The sequence below is a fragment of the Heterocephalus glaber genome, unplaced genomic scaffold (genome assembly GCF_053883595.1).
Source record: "Heterocephalus glaber isolate CG9 unplaced genomic scaffold, H.glaber_assembly_v1.0 deba00001572, whole genome shotgun sequence".
NCBI classification, from domain to species: domain Eukaryota; kingdom Metazoa; phylum Chordata; class Mammalia; order Rodentia; family Bathyergidae; genus Heterocephalus; species Heterocephalus glaber.
In genome coordinates this window covers 736,050-751,114 of record NW_028258357.1, presented here as the reverse complement: position 1 = coordinate 751,114, position 15,065 = coordinate 736,050, and the positions used below count along the sequence as shown (strand labels likewise).

At 37.1% G+C, this 15,065-nt stretch overlaps 1 protein-coding gene across 3 annotated transcripts in view; it reads right to left on the bottom strand.

Moving 5' to 3' along the window:
- Acss3 (acyl-CoA synthetase short chain family member 3) overlaps positions 1-15,065 on the bottom strand; it is a 197,894-nt gene that overhangs the window by 156,933 nt on the left and 25,896 nt on the right. For all 3 annotated transcript variants that reach the window (XM_087192557.1, XM_004867522.4, XM_087192556.1), the window contains exon 2: positions 5,903-6,047. In XM_087192557.1, coding sequence (XP_087048683.1) covers positions 5,903-6,034 — 132 coding nt within the window. In that variant the 5' untranslated portion in view covers positions 6,035-6,047. The remainder of the gene's footprint in view (positions 1-5,902; positions 6,048-15,065) is intronic.

Sequence of the window (15,065 nt, the reverse complement as noted above, 5' to 3'; positions counted from 1 at the left end):
ATACATATCATCATCAAAATTCATTCATATACATTCATAGAGCCATTATTGACAGTAGCTCCAGATACTATCTAAATGATCAAACTATGGAACAAATGAATCTCATAAAAAAAAATGAGAGCATATTGTGAGCAGGCATAGCTCATCAATGAGGTACAGATGTTTGTACTGCAATCATCTGTGGGCTCCAGGAGAAATGACCAAAAAGAAGTGTAGCAAGTGCCATTAGGGGGGTTAGGAATATTCCACTTTCTGATATGGTTACATGGATATCCTCTGTTTGTGAAAAATGTAACAAAATGAACACTAATGATCTGTGTTCTTATCTGAATATATATTTAAATAAAATTTCAAAAATTGCATCTTAGGGAAAAATGGATTAACTACTATAACTTCTGTCTCATACCAGTATCATTCATCTATTTACAAAGATTGGAAAAGTTGTATACTTGTAGTGGGATTGACCATAATATAAATGAAGTTTTTATTGTTAAGGTAATTTAAAGAAAAATCGCTTATTACAGGAACTGTTGTATCCTTATTCCCCCAAGAAGGCAACCACAAACTGGGCTGAATTTCTGCATGTTCTTCTGGTTTGGGATTTTTAGGTTTTTGCTTAAATAAATACTGATATTAATGACAAAGGAATATTATATTATTTTACCCTGATGTATTTCTGAGATGATGAATTTCATACTTTGAAGAGAGCATCCCAAAAGGCAGATGTTAAAAGTGGACTTTTCATGGAAGATGAACCCTAGTTTCAGAGAAATTATCTCTTCGATGTTATTAGACCTTCATAATTACAATCTCTACCGCAATTATACTTTTAAAAATTACCTTAATTAGAGATAATAGACACTTTCAATTTGAACTAAATCAGGAAATTTTAGTGCAAACTGTATTTTTGCCAATTCTCTTCATTACATATATTCATGAAGATATCTCAAATGCCCTATAGGGGTCACATTCTTATTTAGCCAATAAATATATAGATAAATTATAATTGTTTTAATGAAAAAAAGAGCAAACTCCACATAGAGAAGTAAATTCAAAGTCAAATTATGGTAGAGAAAGTAAATCCAATGCAGGAATAATTAAAAATGACTAATACTACATATAACATATGCATGCCCATGAAAATACACACCTTTTATTTCCTTGGCATTCAATAGGATATGATATTGACTTCAAAAGTTTAAGAGGCGAGAAGACATAAAGATATACAGTATGTGTCTCCTGAGATGCAAATCTTTGGACTTCTAAGTACAAGAAATTAAAGGCCAAAATATTAACCTCAGACTATGAAGCATAATGAAAATAAGTTAAAATTATTTATTGATAGAAGTTAACATTTACTTGGAAAGATAATCAAGCCCTATTAATTATACAATTTAAAGGTAAGATTTTCCTGTAATAAGGAAAACTGGTTGGAAATGTCAAATGATCATTCACTCATTCAGTCATTCACTCATTAATTATTTGATACATTTTAATGAATGGCAGGCACTATTAGGGAAGTAAAACAAAAATCTCTGCCCTTGTAGAACTTACATACAAAGAAAAGGAAACAACGCTAAAGACAGATAAGTGAAATAAAGATTTGTTAAGTAATAACTAAGTTAATAACTGCTAAGAAAGAGCAGGGCATGGTGGCATGTGTCTATAATCTCAGCACTCAGGAGGCTGAGGCAGGAGGAGCGCCATAAGTTTAAGGCCAACCTAGGCTACACACTGAGTTCAAGACCAGTCTGAACTACATACCCAGAACCTATCTCAAAAAACAATGCAACAACAACAATAACAAAAACAAACTTAAATTAAAAAGAAAACACAAAATAGTATGAAATGATGTGGGCAAGAACATCTGTAGTTAATGTGGTGAGGGAGGATCTCACTGAGAAAATAATATTACGTGACATGACCCATAAGATATCTCAAAAAATAATTTCAAGCAGAGGGTAGGAAATTACACTAAGTGTAGAGGTCAACCCTTCCAGAAAGCCTTTCTAGACTTTACTTATGCTTGGCTGAGTGGGGAGCTCTTACGGTTTGTATAATAAGTGTACCTCAAAGTGCTGCATGTTAAAGGCTTATTCCCCAGGACGGCACTACTGGGAGGTGGTAGAACCCTTAGGAGGAGCAGCTAATGAAAGGACCTTAGGTCACTGGGTGAATGTCCTGGAAGACTATTGTGGGAATGTGGCACATTCCTCTCCCTCTTTTGTTTCCTGGGCATGAAGAGAGCAGTTTATTCCACCACAAGCTCCCTTCCATAGCCTTCTGGCACATCTATCATAGGTTCAAAGCACTAGGTCTGCCTGACGTTGGACCGAAATCTTCAAAAGTCTGAGCCAAAATAACCTTTTCTTTTTATAAGTGAATTATCCCAGGTTTTTTGTTACAGTAAAAGAAAGTAATATAAGTACTTTCCCACATGCTTCGACACCAATCAGAACTAAGCCCTATATCATAACCCTTGCTTTACGTGGAAATTGTCTGATTGTATGTTTCCTTTATTCACTCACAATAAGAAATGTGTCCATTTTCCTATTATCCTTTGTTCCTAACAGGGTTGGAACATAAAATAAACATTTGTTGAGCAAATGATGGATTTTAACAGGGGCTAAAATTCCCTGTACAAAATCCTTAGTAAAAGTTGTCCCAAATATGCAGAATTACAGAAAATGGCAGTTTTAGAAAAGATCTGCCCAGAATCATTCTGTACATTTTTCAGATCTTTCAGGTCACCAAGGTAATTTAGCTCAAAATTAGTTAGCTTAAATAAAAGACTAACTTAATCAAGATTTACCTAGCCAGAAACTCACAGTAAAAATAAAATGAGGAGATTAAATAAGAAATGTACAAAGGCAGTGCTTTTTGTTTGATCTCAATGGCATTAGCCATTAAATCTCTCTCTCTCTGTCTTCTCTACTTAATAAAATAAAGGCCATATGGAACCAAGTGCAGGTAATCAAAGTAGCACACAATGCTCCCTCTCTTTCCTAACAGTTCTTCCTTTAGTACTTCAGAGAAGAAAAGCCAGGAGAATCAGAGGCTGTCAGCAGGTGAGAGAAACTGTTCTTTTAAGTACTTGGATGTCAGGCTAAACTAAAAACCAGTGAACTAGTACAAATGTCAAAAGAGTCTGAGAGTCTAGACTCAATGTTTGAAAATAAGGTGTGTTAGCAGAAAAGGGTCTAAGTAAAATGAATGTGCAATTATCATATACATTTACATAAAGAATTCCTTGAAAGAGAAAATGATAGAAAATGAGAATGGCATAACTCTTCATTTCAGATTTCTCTAAAGCTTTTTATTTGATTCTGATGTCTAGGTACGTATCAAATTCAATATGTTGATAGAGTTAATCTTTTTACAACATATAAATACACTTCTTAATCTGTATATCAATTAAAATTCACAAATGTCTTAGGCATTCATATTCATAAAATGAAATTGTGGCAATATGCCCAAACCACACGAACATGTTTTTAAGCATGAACAAAATTCTTCTGAAAGCTGAAAATGCAAAACTGCAATAAAATATAGAATATAATGTATTTTCAGGAAATTTTTTTATCTCTTATAGTTCAGTCTCACATGAATAAGAAGCCCATTTGATAATGAAGTACCTTCCTTACTCAGCCCTGTGTGAGCTCCATCTCTGTGTACTTTATTCTACAAACACAACTACTACTCACAAACCAATAATAAGTACAAATAATTCCCTGTACTATTTATTTTGTTTTGGATTTTCTGCTATGTACTGTTTAGCATTTGAACTCCTGTTTTGTTTTGTTTTGGGTACTGGGAATTAAAGCCAGGACTGACTTTCTTTCTTTCTTTCTTTCTTTCTTTCTTTCTTTCTTTCTTTCTTTCCTCCTTTATTCCTTTCTTCCTTTCTTCCTTTATTCCTTTCTTCCTTTCTTTCTTCCTTCTTTCTATTTTGGATAAGATTTTTGCTAAGTCACCAAGTCGCCTAGGCTGAGATCTATGATCATTCTCCCTCAATCTCCCAGAGTGCTGGCACTCCAAGTGTGCAATACCACACCCAACTTTGAACCTCATTCTTATTAGATTGGAATATCCTTTGTTTATTTCCTAGAGGGAGGTGGGGGCCAAATTCCCACTACAAAATCAAAAGAAGACAAGATATTTCTTCCCCAAATCTACTACTCTGGGATATGACCTAAATTGGGGCCACTAGATGCTGCTACTCTGTCTTTCAATCCAAAAGGATGGACTCAAGGTAACAAGTCTAGCTCACAGACCAGTTATGGGTTCACCTGATCTATTCACTGTGGCTCCTCTTCCCTGGCCTCTACCATTTTTCTGAACCTGCTTCTTCAGCCTTCTCTTTTCATGAGTTCTTTTTGTTTCAATTAGCTAACATGGGAGTTTTTTGCTGCAACCATTCTGACACCCAGCTCAAGTAAACTAGCTTAATTTTTCTGTGTTGTTTACAACTCAGGATCAGAGGTAACTGTTTTGTTTGAGCTCCCTGTCATAATTTCCTGCAAGGCTGAACAAGAACATGCTGATTCAAAAGCAGATCATTTCAGTGTCTGGGAGAGTTGACTAACCTTTCTAAAAATAGAATGGACCCATGAACTTGTTTCAACACATGAAAGTAGAGAATGGAATTCAAGAAACCTTCATTTAAAAACAAATGTTTCCAAATCCCAGCATGACAGAATCTACTCAAGATGAGCTTTCTAATCAGTGGAAATTTACTCACCAAGTGGGTGTTAGCAATATTTGGCGACCTACTTGGTCTTCCTAAGTAAGAGAGAATGCCATAGGCCTTAGTGAATAGAGGTTAAGGATACTGATAAACACCCTACAGTGTACACATAGCCAACAACAAGAAAGTTTCTCATCCAAAAGATTAATAGAGCTAAGATTGAGAAACTCTTCTGTATATCATTTTCCCTTTGTAAATCATATATGATACATGAACAAATGCTCCACAAGTCATATATGAATAATTGCTCTATGGAGTTTGAACAACTTTCCAGTAGTCCACAATAGTCAACTATTTTCTTAATACTTCTGAAACCTTATTTCTACTCTCAGGTTGAAAAGAGCAAAATCTTATAATACTTCTGTCAACATGTTGATCCACCTAAGAACTAAACAGATGAGAAAGCATTAAGAAGAGCAAATATGATAAAGCAAGGAACAGTTGTAAAGTGTTGCAAAGGGCTGCACCGTATCTAAGGAAATGACAGGACATCCAGAACAATGAAGAGGTGTTTGAATGCCCAACAATGTTGGGAAATGAAGCCTGGAAAGAATGCTGTGATCGGATCTCAAGTATCTTTCACATCCTAAGAGTACAGATTTTCCTCTCTGAATAATAATAATTTTTAGAAAAAGAGTGAGATAAAGAAATGATATTACCTCTGCAGAAGAACTCTGGAATCACTTTAGGCAGTGATCTAATATGAGCAGTCTGGTGACAGAAAGACACTTCGGAGACTTCCTCAATCATAGAAGAATGAGTAGTCATTCATATCTTTAACAATGGTAATAGCAACAAGGGTGGAGAGCAAAAGCCAGAGAAAGATTCTTTAGATTTACCAAGCTCACTCTGTAAAATGAGCATCTTTCAGTACTATGAATAAAGGTGTAAATGAATTCACACACATGTATTAATTTCCAGGGTGCATAGAGAGAGGAAAGAAAGGGTTGGTAAAAAGAACTAAGATGTGTTAGAACATGTACCAGCTCTCATGATGAATGTAATCATTATGTATGCAAATATTCACTAAACTTTTTTAAATTTTAAAAAACATGGTTACATAGTGAATTTTTTTAAAGCTATATAATGAGGAAGTGTGCTATTTTAAAAATTTATATGTAACTTTTAATACAGAGAAAAGATGTATTACATTACCTGCTCCAGGACTTCTTTATAGGTGATAGTTTCTTTAGTATTTGTAACGGGACTGTCATAGATGATAGCAATCTTATCCCCTCTACCATTTTCAATATGACGATCAATGGCATTATAACAAATGTTAAGCATTCCCTCCACAAACCTGAAAAATAATTGAAAAATAAAAATGAATAATTACTCTCTAAATATAGTGTTGCTTAATGAGGTTATTTCTAGTTCAGTAGACCTGGTCTTAAAGCAGTGTTTCATAGTACATGCTATGCCAGATAATGATGGCTATAAAGTACATACATTTAAGATGACATGAAGTAGACATTTTTATTTTAATAAAAATGTTTTTAGGTCTCGCGGAAGATGCCGAATCACCCCGCTGCAGACAGGCAGGTCTGCCCATGCCCTACCTAGATACTGAGTCGCACAGAACATGCCGAATCAGCCCGATGCAGACAGGCAGGTCTGTGCACGCCCTACCAAGGTCCTGAGTCACCTAATCATCCCGCTGCAGACAGGCAAGTCTGCCCATGCCCTACCGAGGTCCTGAGTCACACAGAACACACCGAATCACCCCGCTGCAGACAGGCAGGTCTGCCCAAACCCTGCCGAGGTCCCCAGTCTCCCGGAACACACGCCGATCAGCCCGCTGCAGACAGGCAGGTCTGTGCACGCCCTACCCAGGACCCGAGTCACGCAGAAGACACCTAATCATCCCGCTGCAGACAGGCAGCCACCTGATTCCACACTACAAAGACTCGGAGGACACCAGACCACCAGACCAAGGTAATGAGTCCCACTGTTCCCGGCCCAGAGGTAGGGGCTTCTGAGCCATCATCCCACTGCTCCTGGTCCAGAGGAAGGGGCTTCCAGGCCACCAGCCCTTCCACCACTCCCGGCCCAGAAGGAGGGGCTTCTGAACCACCATCCCACTGCTCCTGGTCCAGAGGAAGGGGTTTCCTGGCCACCATCCCTCTGTCTGCTCCCAGCCCACAGGAAAGGGCTTTTGGGTCACCATCCTTACTGCTGCTCCTGGCCCCTGTCCCACCTCACCCAGCTCAGAGGAGGTAATCCGTGCAGGCACTAACAGCCCCCCGCCCCAGACGAAATGAGAAAACATGTAAATAAGTCTCAAAACCAGACTTCCAGATCACCTACAGCAACCCCAAAGGGAAATGAGATGGAACACTCTGATACTCAACCACCTGGACCCACTGAACTGGCAACAAAACCCGGGGATCTGGAAAAAATGAAATCAGAAATAATTTCTCAGATAACAGGAGAAATTGTGCTCCTAGTGCAAGACATGATTAATAAATCTAGAGAGGAGCTGAGGAACATGATGGAATCCCAACATAGGAAACAAATGGAATCCATAAAACAGATGCAAATAAATTTCCAGGACATGAAAAACTCCATTGAAAGTCCACACAGCAGAATGAGCCAATGTGAGGACAGAATTTCAGATATAGAAGATAAGATTGCAATTAGTGACCAGGAAAAGAAAACTTGCTTCAACATTATAAGGGAACATGAGAAAGCAATCCAGCAGCTGCTAGATGATGCAAAGAACAATAACATAAGGCTGACTGAAGTAAATGAAGAAACAGGAGAGAGTGCAGAGGATATAAAAAAAACCATTCACAGATGTAATGACAGAAAACTTCCCAAGCAGGGGGAAAGAACTTGACATACAGATAAGTGAGGAATATAGGATTCCAACTAGCCTTGATTAAAAAAAAATCTACACATACACATATAATAGTTAAGATTCCAGAAACCCAACAGAAGAGCAAAATTCTACAAGCACTTAGAGAAAGGAAACAAATTACATACAAAGGAAAGCCCATCAGAATCACAGCAGACGTCTCAACACAAACCCTCATGGCAAGAAGAGCTTGGAGTGATGTATTTCAAGCCCTAAAGGAAAACAGCCTACAACCCAGATTAATGTACCCTGCAAAACTATCTTTCAAAATTGATGGAGAAATAAGATACTTTCATGAAAAAGAGCACCTTAGGAACTTTATGAATACCAAACCAGCACTCCAAAAAATTTTAGACAATATCCTAGGAAAAGTCAATGAGGATTACAACCTCAGGAAGCCCAGCAGAATGAATCCACCAGGCATGACAAGAAATTAAAAGCAAAGGGGGAGAATAAAACAAAAAGAAAAAGTCATGACAATAATAAGTCAGTACATATCAGTTATAACCATGAATGTCAATGGTTTTAATTCACCAATCAAAAGAAATAGAATGGCACAATAGGTCAATAAGCAAGATCCAACAATATGCTGTGTACAAGAAACACACTTAATTCAATAAGAAACTCATAGACTGAAAGTTAAAGGTTGGAAAACAATACTCCATGCGACAGGAACCAGAAAAAAGCAGGAGTAGCTATCCTCTTGGCAGATCAAGTGGATTTCAAACCAACGCTGATTAAGAGAGACAAAGAAGGACATTACATTCTTATAAAGGGAACAATCCAACAGGAAGAGATGACAATCATAAGCATATATCCACCAAACAAGAGTGTGCCCAACTATATAAAATAAATACGGACATGAAAAATCAAATAAGCACTAATACAATAGTAGTGGGGGACCTCAATACCCCACTGTCACAAATACATCAACTAGACAAACAATAAGCAATGAAATAATAGAACTCAATCAAACTCTTGAATAAATGAACTTAACAGATGCTTACAGAGTGTTCCACCACACAAAATCAGAACACACATTCTTTTCAGCTGCACACAGGTCATTCTCCAAAATAGACCACATACTCGCTCATAGAACATGTTTAAGTAAGTGCAAAGGAATTGAAGTTATCACCTGTATATTATCAGACCATAGTGTGATGAAACTGGAGCTCAACAGCAAAAGAAACCACAAGAATTTCATAAAGACGTGGAAACTGCACAACACACTTTTGAATAACCAATGGGTCACAGAGAAAATTAAAGAAGAAATCAAACAGTTCCTTCAGTTAAATGACAATGACAATACAACATATATGGGACACAATGAAAGTAGTCTTATGAGGGAAATTCATAGCAGTGAATACTCATATTAGGAAAACAGAATGAGCTCGATTAAGCAACCTGATGCTGAACCTCAAACTTCTAGAAAAAGAAGAGCAGCACCAACCCAAAGTTCATACAAGGGAGGAAATTATAATGATTAAAGCAGAAATCAATGCAATGGAGACTAAGAGAATGATACAAAAAAATCAATGAAGCCAAGAGTTGGTTCTTTGAAAGAACAAACAAAATTGACAAACCATTAGCCAACCTTATTAGAAAAAGGAAAGAAAAGGCCCAAATCCATGCAATTAGGAATGAAAAGGGTGAAATTACAACAAACCAGCAGATATCCAGATGATCATCAGTATGTACTTTTGAGAACCTATATGCCAATAAGATAGAAAACACAGAAGAAAAGGACAGATTCCTAGACATGTATGAATAACCAAAGTTGAATGAAAAAGACCAAAAAATTCTAAACGCCCCAATATCAACCAATAAAATTGAAAATGTAATTAAAAACTTACCAACTAAGAAAAACTCAGGTCCTGATGGCTTCAGTGCAGAATTTTACAAGACATTTTGAGAGGAACTACTGCCATTACTGTTTAAACTCTTCAATGAAATTGAAGGAGAAGCAATACTCCCAAATTCATTCCTGGAAGCAAGCATCACCTTGATCTCCAAAGCAGAGAAAGACCCAACTGAAAAAGAGAACTATAGGCCAATTTCACTTATGAACATAGATGCAAAAATCCTCAATAAGATACTGGCAAACAGAATGCAGAAGATCATCAAGAAGATCATACACCCTGATCAAGTGGGATTCATCCCAGTGATGCAGGGATGGTTCAACATATAAAAATCAAAAAATGTAATACACAATATCAATAGAGCCGAGGACAAAAACAATATGATCATCTCCATAGAAACACAAAAAAATTTGACAAAATCCAACATGCATTCATGATAAAAACCCTACAAAAAATTGGAATAGACGGTCTCTACCTCAATCTGATAAAAGCCTTCTATGAAAAACCAACAGGCAATATTATACTAAATGGTCAAAAACTGAAATCCTCACACTAAAATCAGGAACAAGACAAGGATGTTCACGGTCAGCACTCCTGTTCATAATAGTCTTGGAAATATTAGCCACAGCAATTAGACAAGAGAAAGAAATAAAAGGAATAAAGATAGGAAATGAAGAAGTCAAACTGTCGTCATTTGCAGATAACATGATACTCTGTATAGAAGAACCCAAGAACTCCACCAAAAGTCTTCTAGACATAATAACCAAATTAAGTAAAGTAGCTGGATACAAGATCAACACAGAAAAATCAATAGCTTTTCTATACACAAAAAACAGACTCACTGAGATAGAAATAGGTCAAACAATTCCTTTCACAACAGCATCCAAGAAACTGCAATACCTAGGAATCAACCTAAAAAAAGAAATCAAAGACCTCTTCTCTGAAAACTATAGCAGTCTGAAAAGAGAAATTGAAGACAATATGAGAAATTGGAAAGACATCCCTTGCTCCTGGGTAGGAAGAAATCAACATAATGAAAATGACCATACTTCCAAAACTGCTATATAGATTCAATGCAATCCCAGTTGAAATTCCAGAAGCATACTTCATGCACCTTGAGAGAACAATCCAAAAATTCATTTGGAGCAAGAAGAGACCCAGGGACCAGGGATTTAGCTCAGTGGTCTCCCCACCTGCTGCGTAAGCACAAGGACCTGAGTTTGATCCCCGGTACCAGAAAAAAAAAAAAAAAAGAAGAGACCCAGAACAGCAAAAGTAATTCTAGGCAACAGAGACACAGCAGATGGTATTACAACCCCTAATTTGAAACTATACTACAAAGCCACTGTGATAAAACATCATGGTACTGGCAAAGCAACAGACCTGAGGAGCAGTAGAACAGATTAGAAAATGCAGAAACAATTCCAGACACACTCAGCCATCTCATCTTCGACAAAGGAGCCAAACACCCTCACTAGCGGAAAGATAGCCTCTTTAATAAATGGTGCTGGAAAAATTGGGTTTCAACCTACCGAAGATTAAAACTAGACCTATATCTCTCCCCATTCACTAAACTAAAATCAAAATGGATTAAAGATCTAAATATTAAAACAGAAATGCTAAACCAGCTGGAACAAAGGTTAGGTAGAACTCTTGAAGACATTGGTGTAGGAAAGATTTTATGAACAAAACCTCAATTGCTCATGAACTAGCACAAACAATCAACAAGTGGGATCTCTTCTTATTAAAAAGCTTCTGCACAGCAAGAGAAACCACCAGCAGTGTGAAGAGACAACCCACAATGTGGGTTTCACCTGCTGTTCCTCAGACAAAGGTCTATTATCTAGAATCTATAAAGAACTTAAAAAATCAGACCTCCCAAATTGAAAGACCTAATCCAAAAATGGAATGGGCATCTGAAATGAAAAGACATTTCTCAGACAAAGAAGTAGAAATAGAAAATAAACGTATGAAAAAATGCTCAACATCACTGGTCATTCAAGAGATGCAAATGAGAACAACACTGAGATTCTACCTCACCCCAGAAAGAATGGCTGCTATCATGAAATCAACCAATAACAAATGCTGGCAGGGCTGTACAGAAAGAGGAACACTGCTCCACTGCTGGTGGGAGTGTAGACTGGTGCAAACACTGTGGAAATCAGTATGGAGATACCTCAAAGAACTAGGACTGGAAGTCGCAATTGACCCAGCTATTCCCCTGCTGGGTATCTTCCCCAAAGAATTAAAAGAATCATACCACAGTGATATATGTGCACCCATGTTCATAGCAGCATAATTTGTAATAGCTAAAACTTGGAAGCAGCCCAATTGCCCATCAACTGGAGACTGAATAAAAAAAATGTGTTTTTTAATTAAAAGGAGTACTACTCAGCCATAAAAATGAGAAATTAGAGACATTCATAGCTAAATGGATGCACACTGAGGTGATACACTTAAATAAAATGAATAGGACACATACGTTTAAATTCTGAATAGTTTCTCTAGTGTGAAAAACTGAAAGTGTAAATAAGGACTAAAAGATACAATAGATAATGTGAAATACAAAGAAAAGGGGTAAAGGGGAAGGTGAAGTGGAAGAAGGAAAGGGAAGAAGGGAATGGAATTAATATGAGAATATGAAAAAATGGAAGCAAAATGTTTATAAATAGGGAGGGATGGAGGGGTTGAAGGTAGGACAGGGAAATTGGGAAAAAATAAGAACGAAGAGAGATTACATAAAGGTGCAAATTTCCAATGATGAATGTCATTATATTGCATAACTAAAATGTTCCAATAAAATAAACAACAAAAAAAGACAAATACAATAGTACAAAGTAACAATAAATAATCCAGCAAGAAAAGTCCTGTTAACCAGTGATCCATTTTTGGCAAGCCCATAACAATGGAACATAATGAAATGTGTTCTTCTAAAATTCTTGTTCCTTGAATTTTTCTAGGTAACATGAATTTCATGAAAAACTTCAAAAAATTTCAATCTTGAGCATAAATGGGTTAAATTGTTGAGTATCACCTTCAAGTCTTCATGAGGAGCACTGTGAGAAGGGAAACAGTGAATTGTAAGAATCCTCAGTTACCGTAGCAACATTAACAAACAATAAATGAGAAGGCTGCAGAAGTAGAGGTTGTTGAATTAGATCAACAAACCTTTTATACTTCAATACTACCTAGTGTGGCTATCTGCAGCATAGCACAATATGTAATTAATAAGATGATTCTGGGTTTCAAAGTGTGATTTTTTAATACAAGGTCTCGCTATGTAGTTCAGGCTGACCTTGAACTCACTATGTAATCCAGGCTGGCCTCAAACTCAGCAATCTTCCTGCCTCAACCTCCCAAGTGCTGGGATTATAGGCATGTGCCACCTGCCTGACTTCCAAGTGTGATGTTTGTTCACAATACTGTCTCTTTACCTTACCCTACTTCCACAGAAATCATTTTGTATCTCCCTCTCCCCCAGCTCCACGAGTGGAAAATATGTGCTTGACTTTGGGTGCACCCTGGCATTTGCTTTAGCTAATTTAATGTCAGTACACATGATTCAGGCTGCTGCCTTCTCCGCTTGGCATGCAGAATGAACAAGGTGCAAATAGACCCCAAACGAGGCAGGGAGCCCAGGACAGCCTCATGGTTTGGAACAGCGCTTATAGCTATGCCCGTCTTAAATCATCAGGCCTTGTGGCAACCTTCAGGTACATAAAAATAATGCTGCAGCAATGGTGTCCTTGCTCACTAGACAGCACAACTGTAGCCATAATAACTAATACACCAAGAAGAAAGGTAAAATTCCCTCCTCATTGTATACCAGATGTAAAGTCGGGTGTTTTATAGGATTTCCTACAAAATGCATATTCACATCTGTGTTTTTGTTTCTGAAAAGAATATGTTGCAGACACATGGAAAATTTCCTTGCTGGAAAACTCTCTCTCTCTCTCTCTCTCTCTCTCTCTCTCTCTCTCTCTCTCTCTCTCTCTCTCTCTTTCCCTCCCTCCTTCCCTCTTTCTTTTCATCTTTGTCTTCTTCTCAGTGGGTCCTGACCCTTCCATTTGCACACATGTGAGGCTCAAAAGTTGCCTAGAGCACTTTGTAATGATACATTATTTTCTTTCCCTTCATTTATGACTACTCCACCACTCTTTGTGTTCAATATTTAAAGATGTTTGTGACACTTTACCAAACAGTGAGCTCCCTCAGTTCCACAGATTCATGGAAGAATCATTCTATCATTTACCTCATTGCTCTTTTATCGCTTTGCTTGCACCTTCTCAATATCATCTGAAGAATCTTCTTTCCCCTCATCTTTACTTGTCTACGATTCCACACATTTCATATACATCCCTTTCCTTTTGCTACGTTCTCTCACTGGATGATCTCCTCTCTCTTATGGCTCCAGCTTCCATTTTTATCTCCAATGCTTCGATCCATTCTAAGTTCCACACGCTTATAGCCAACAGTCTACTGGACATTTGTACATGGAAAAAATCCAAAGCTATAATTATTTCTCACCACTTCTAACCTCCAGCCCTACACCAACTTCAAACCTCCTATTTTCTATATTTCACTGAGTATAACCAGTGGCCTGAAATAGAAACCCAAAAATCAGATTTGGACCCTTACCCACTGTATCCAATGAGGTACAGGTAACATCCTATAATTATTCAGTTCTTTCACAGAGCAACTCACTTAAATTACAGCCTCCTAATTAACCACCCTGCCTCAAACTTGATTCAATACTTTCAAATCATCTCTTTATGCTACTAAGATACCTTTTCTCGATGTGTCATCATGTCAGGTGATGTTTAAAATCATTCCATATCCTCCCACAAGGTTCATTTAAAAAAAAAAAAAACATATCTTTAAATGACATACAAAGCCCATTCATCTACTTAGGTTTATTTCTCCCATTCAACTTTACACAATCCAGCCATATTGATTTGCAAAATTAGCAGTTTCCCGAATTCAGTCAGCTGCAGCTTCCCTGGCTATCTTTCACCTTAGTGACACCCTCCCCAAGAACTTTCAAAGCCCAATGTATATATCTTAATCACATAATATTAACAGCTAATGGACTTATTTCTAAGTTGTATTCATTTTATTGTAATCTATCTGAAAACAAAAACTATGTCATCCACTTCTGGTACTTCAAAGCTCTGCTCTAGTACATGTCATATATCAGTCACTCAATAAATATTTGATAACTGAATGAATAAAAATACTAGTAAACTTTCAAGAAGCATCACATTTAGGATTCATGTAGAATAAGAAGGAAAGCTTTTGTTGTTCCATTTTAAAGTCAAGAAAATAGAGTGTTAAAAAGGATAACACCCAAGGCAATTGGTTAGGAACTGAAGAAAGTTATACCTGAAACCTGAGTCTTTAGATATCTAAAATATCGTTCTAGTTCACAACATCATATTCATTCATTCATTTTAAAATGCCATTTCCTGCCCTCAAGTTCACTGACTGATTTCTATACCATATCCATTCTGCTGTTGAGCCAATTCAGCAAACTTTTCCTTTCATCACAGTTAAAATCTTCAAGGCCTCTCTTCCCCAGATTATCATGCACTCAGAAGTAGGT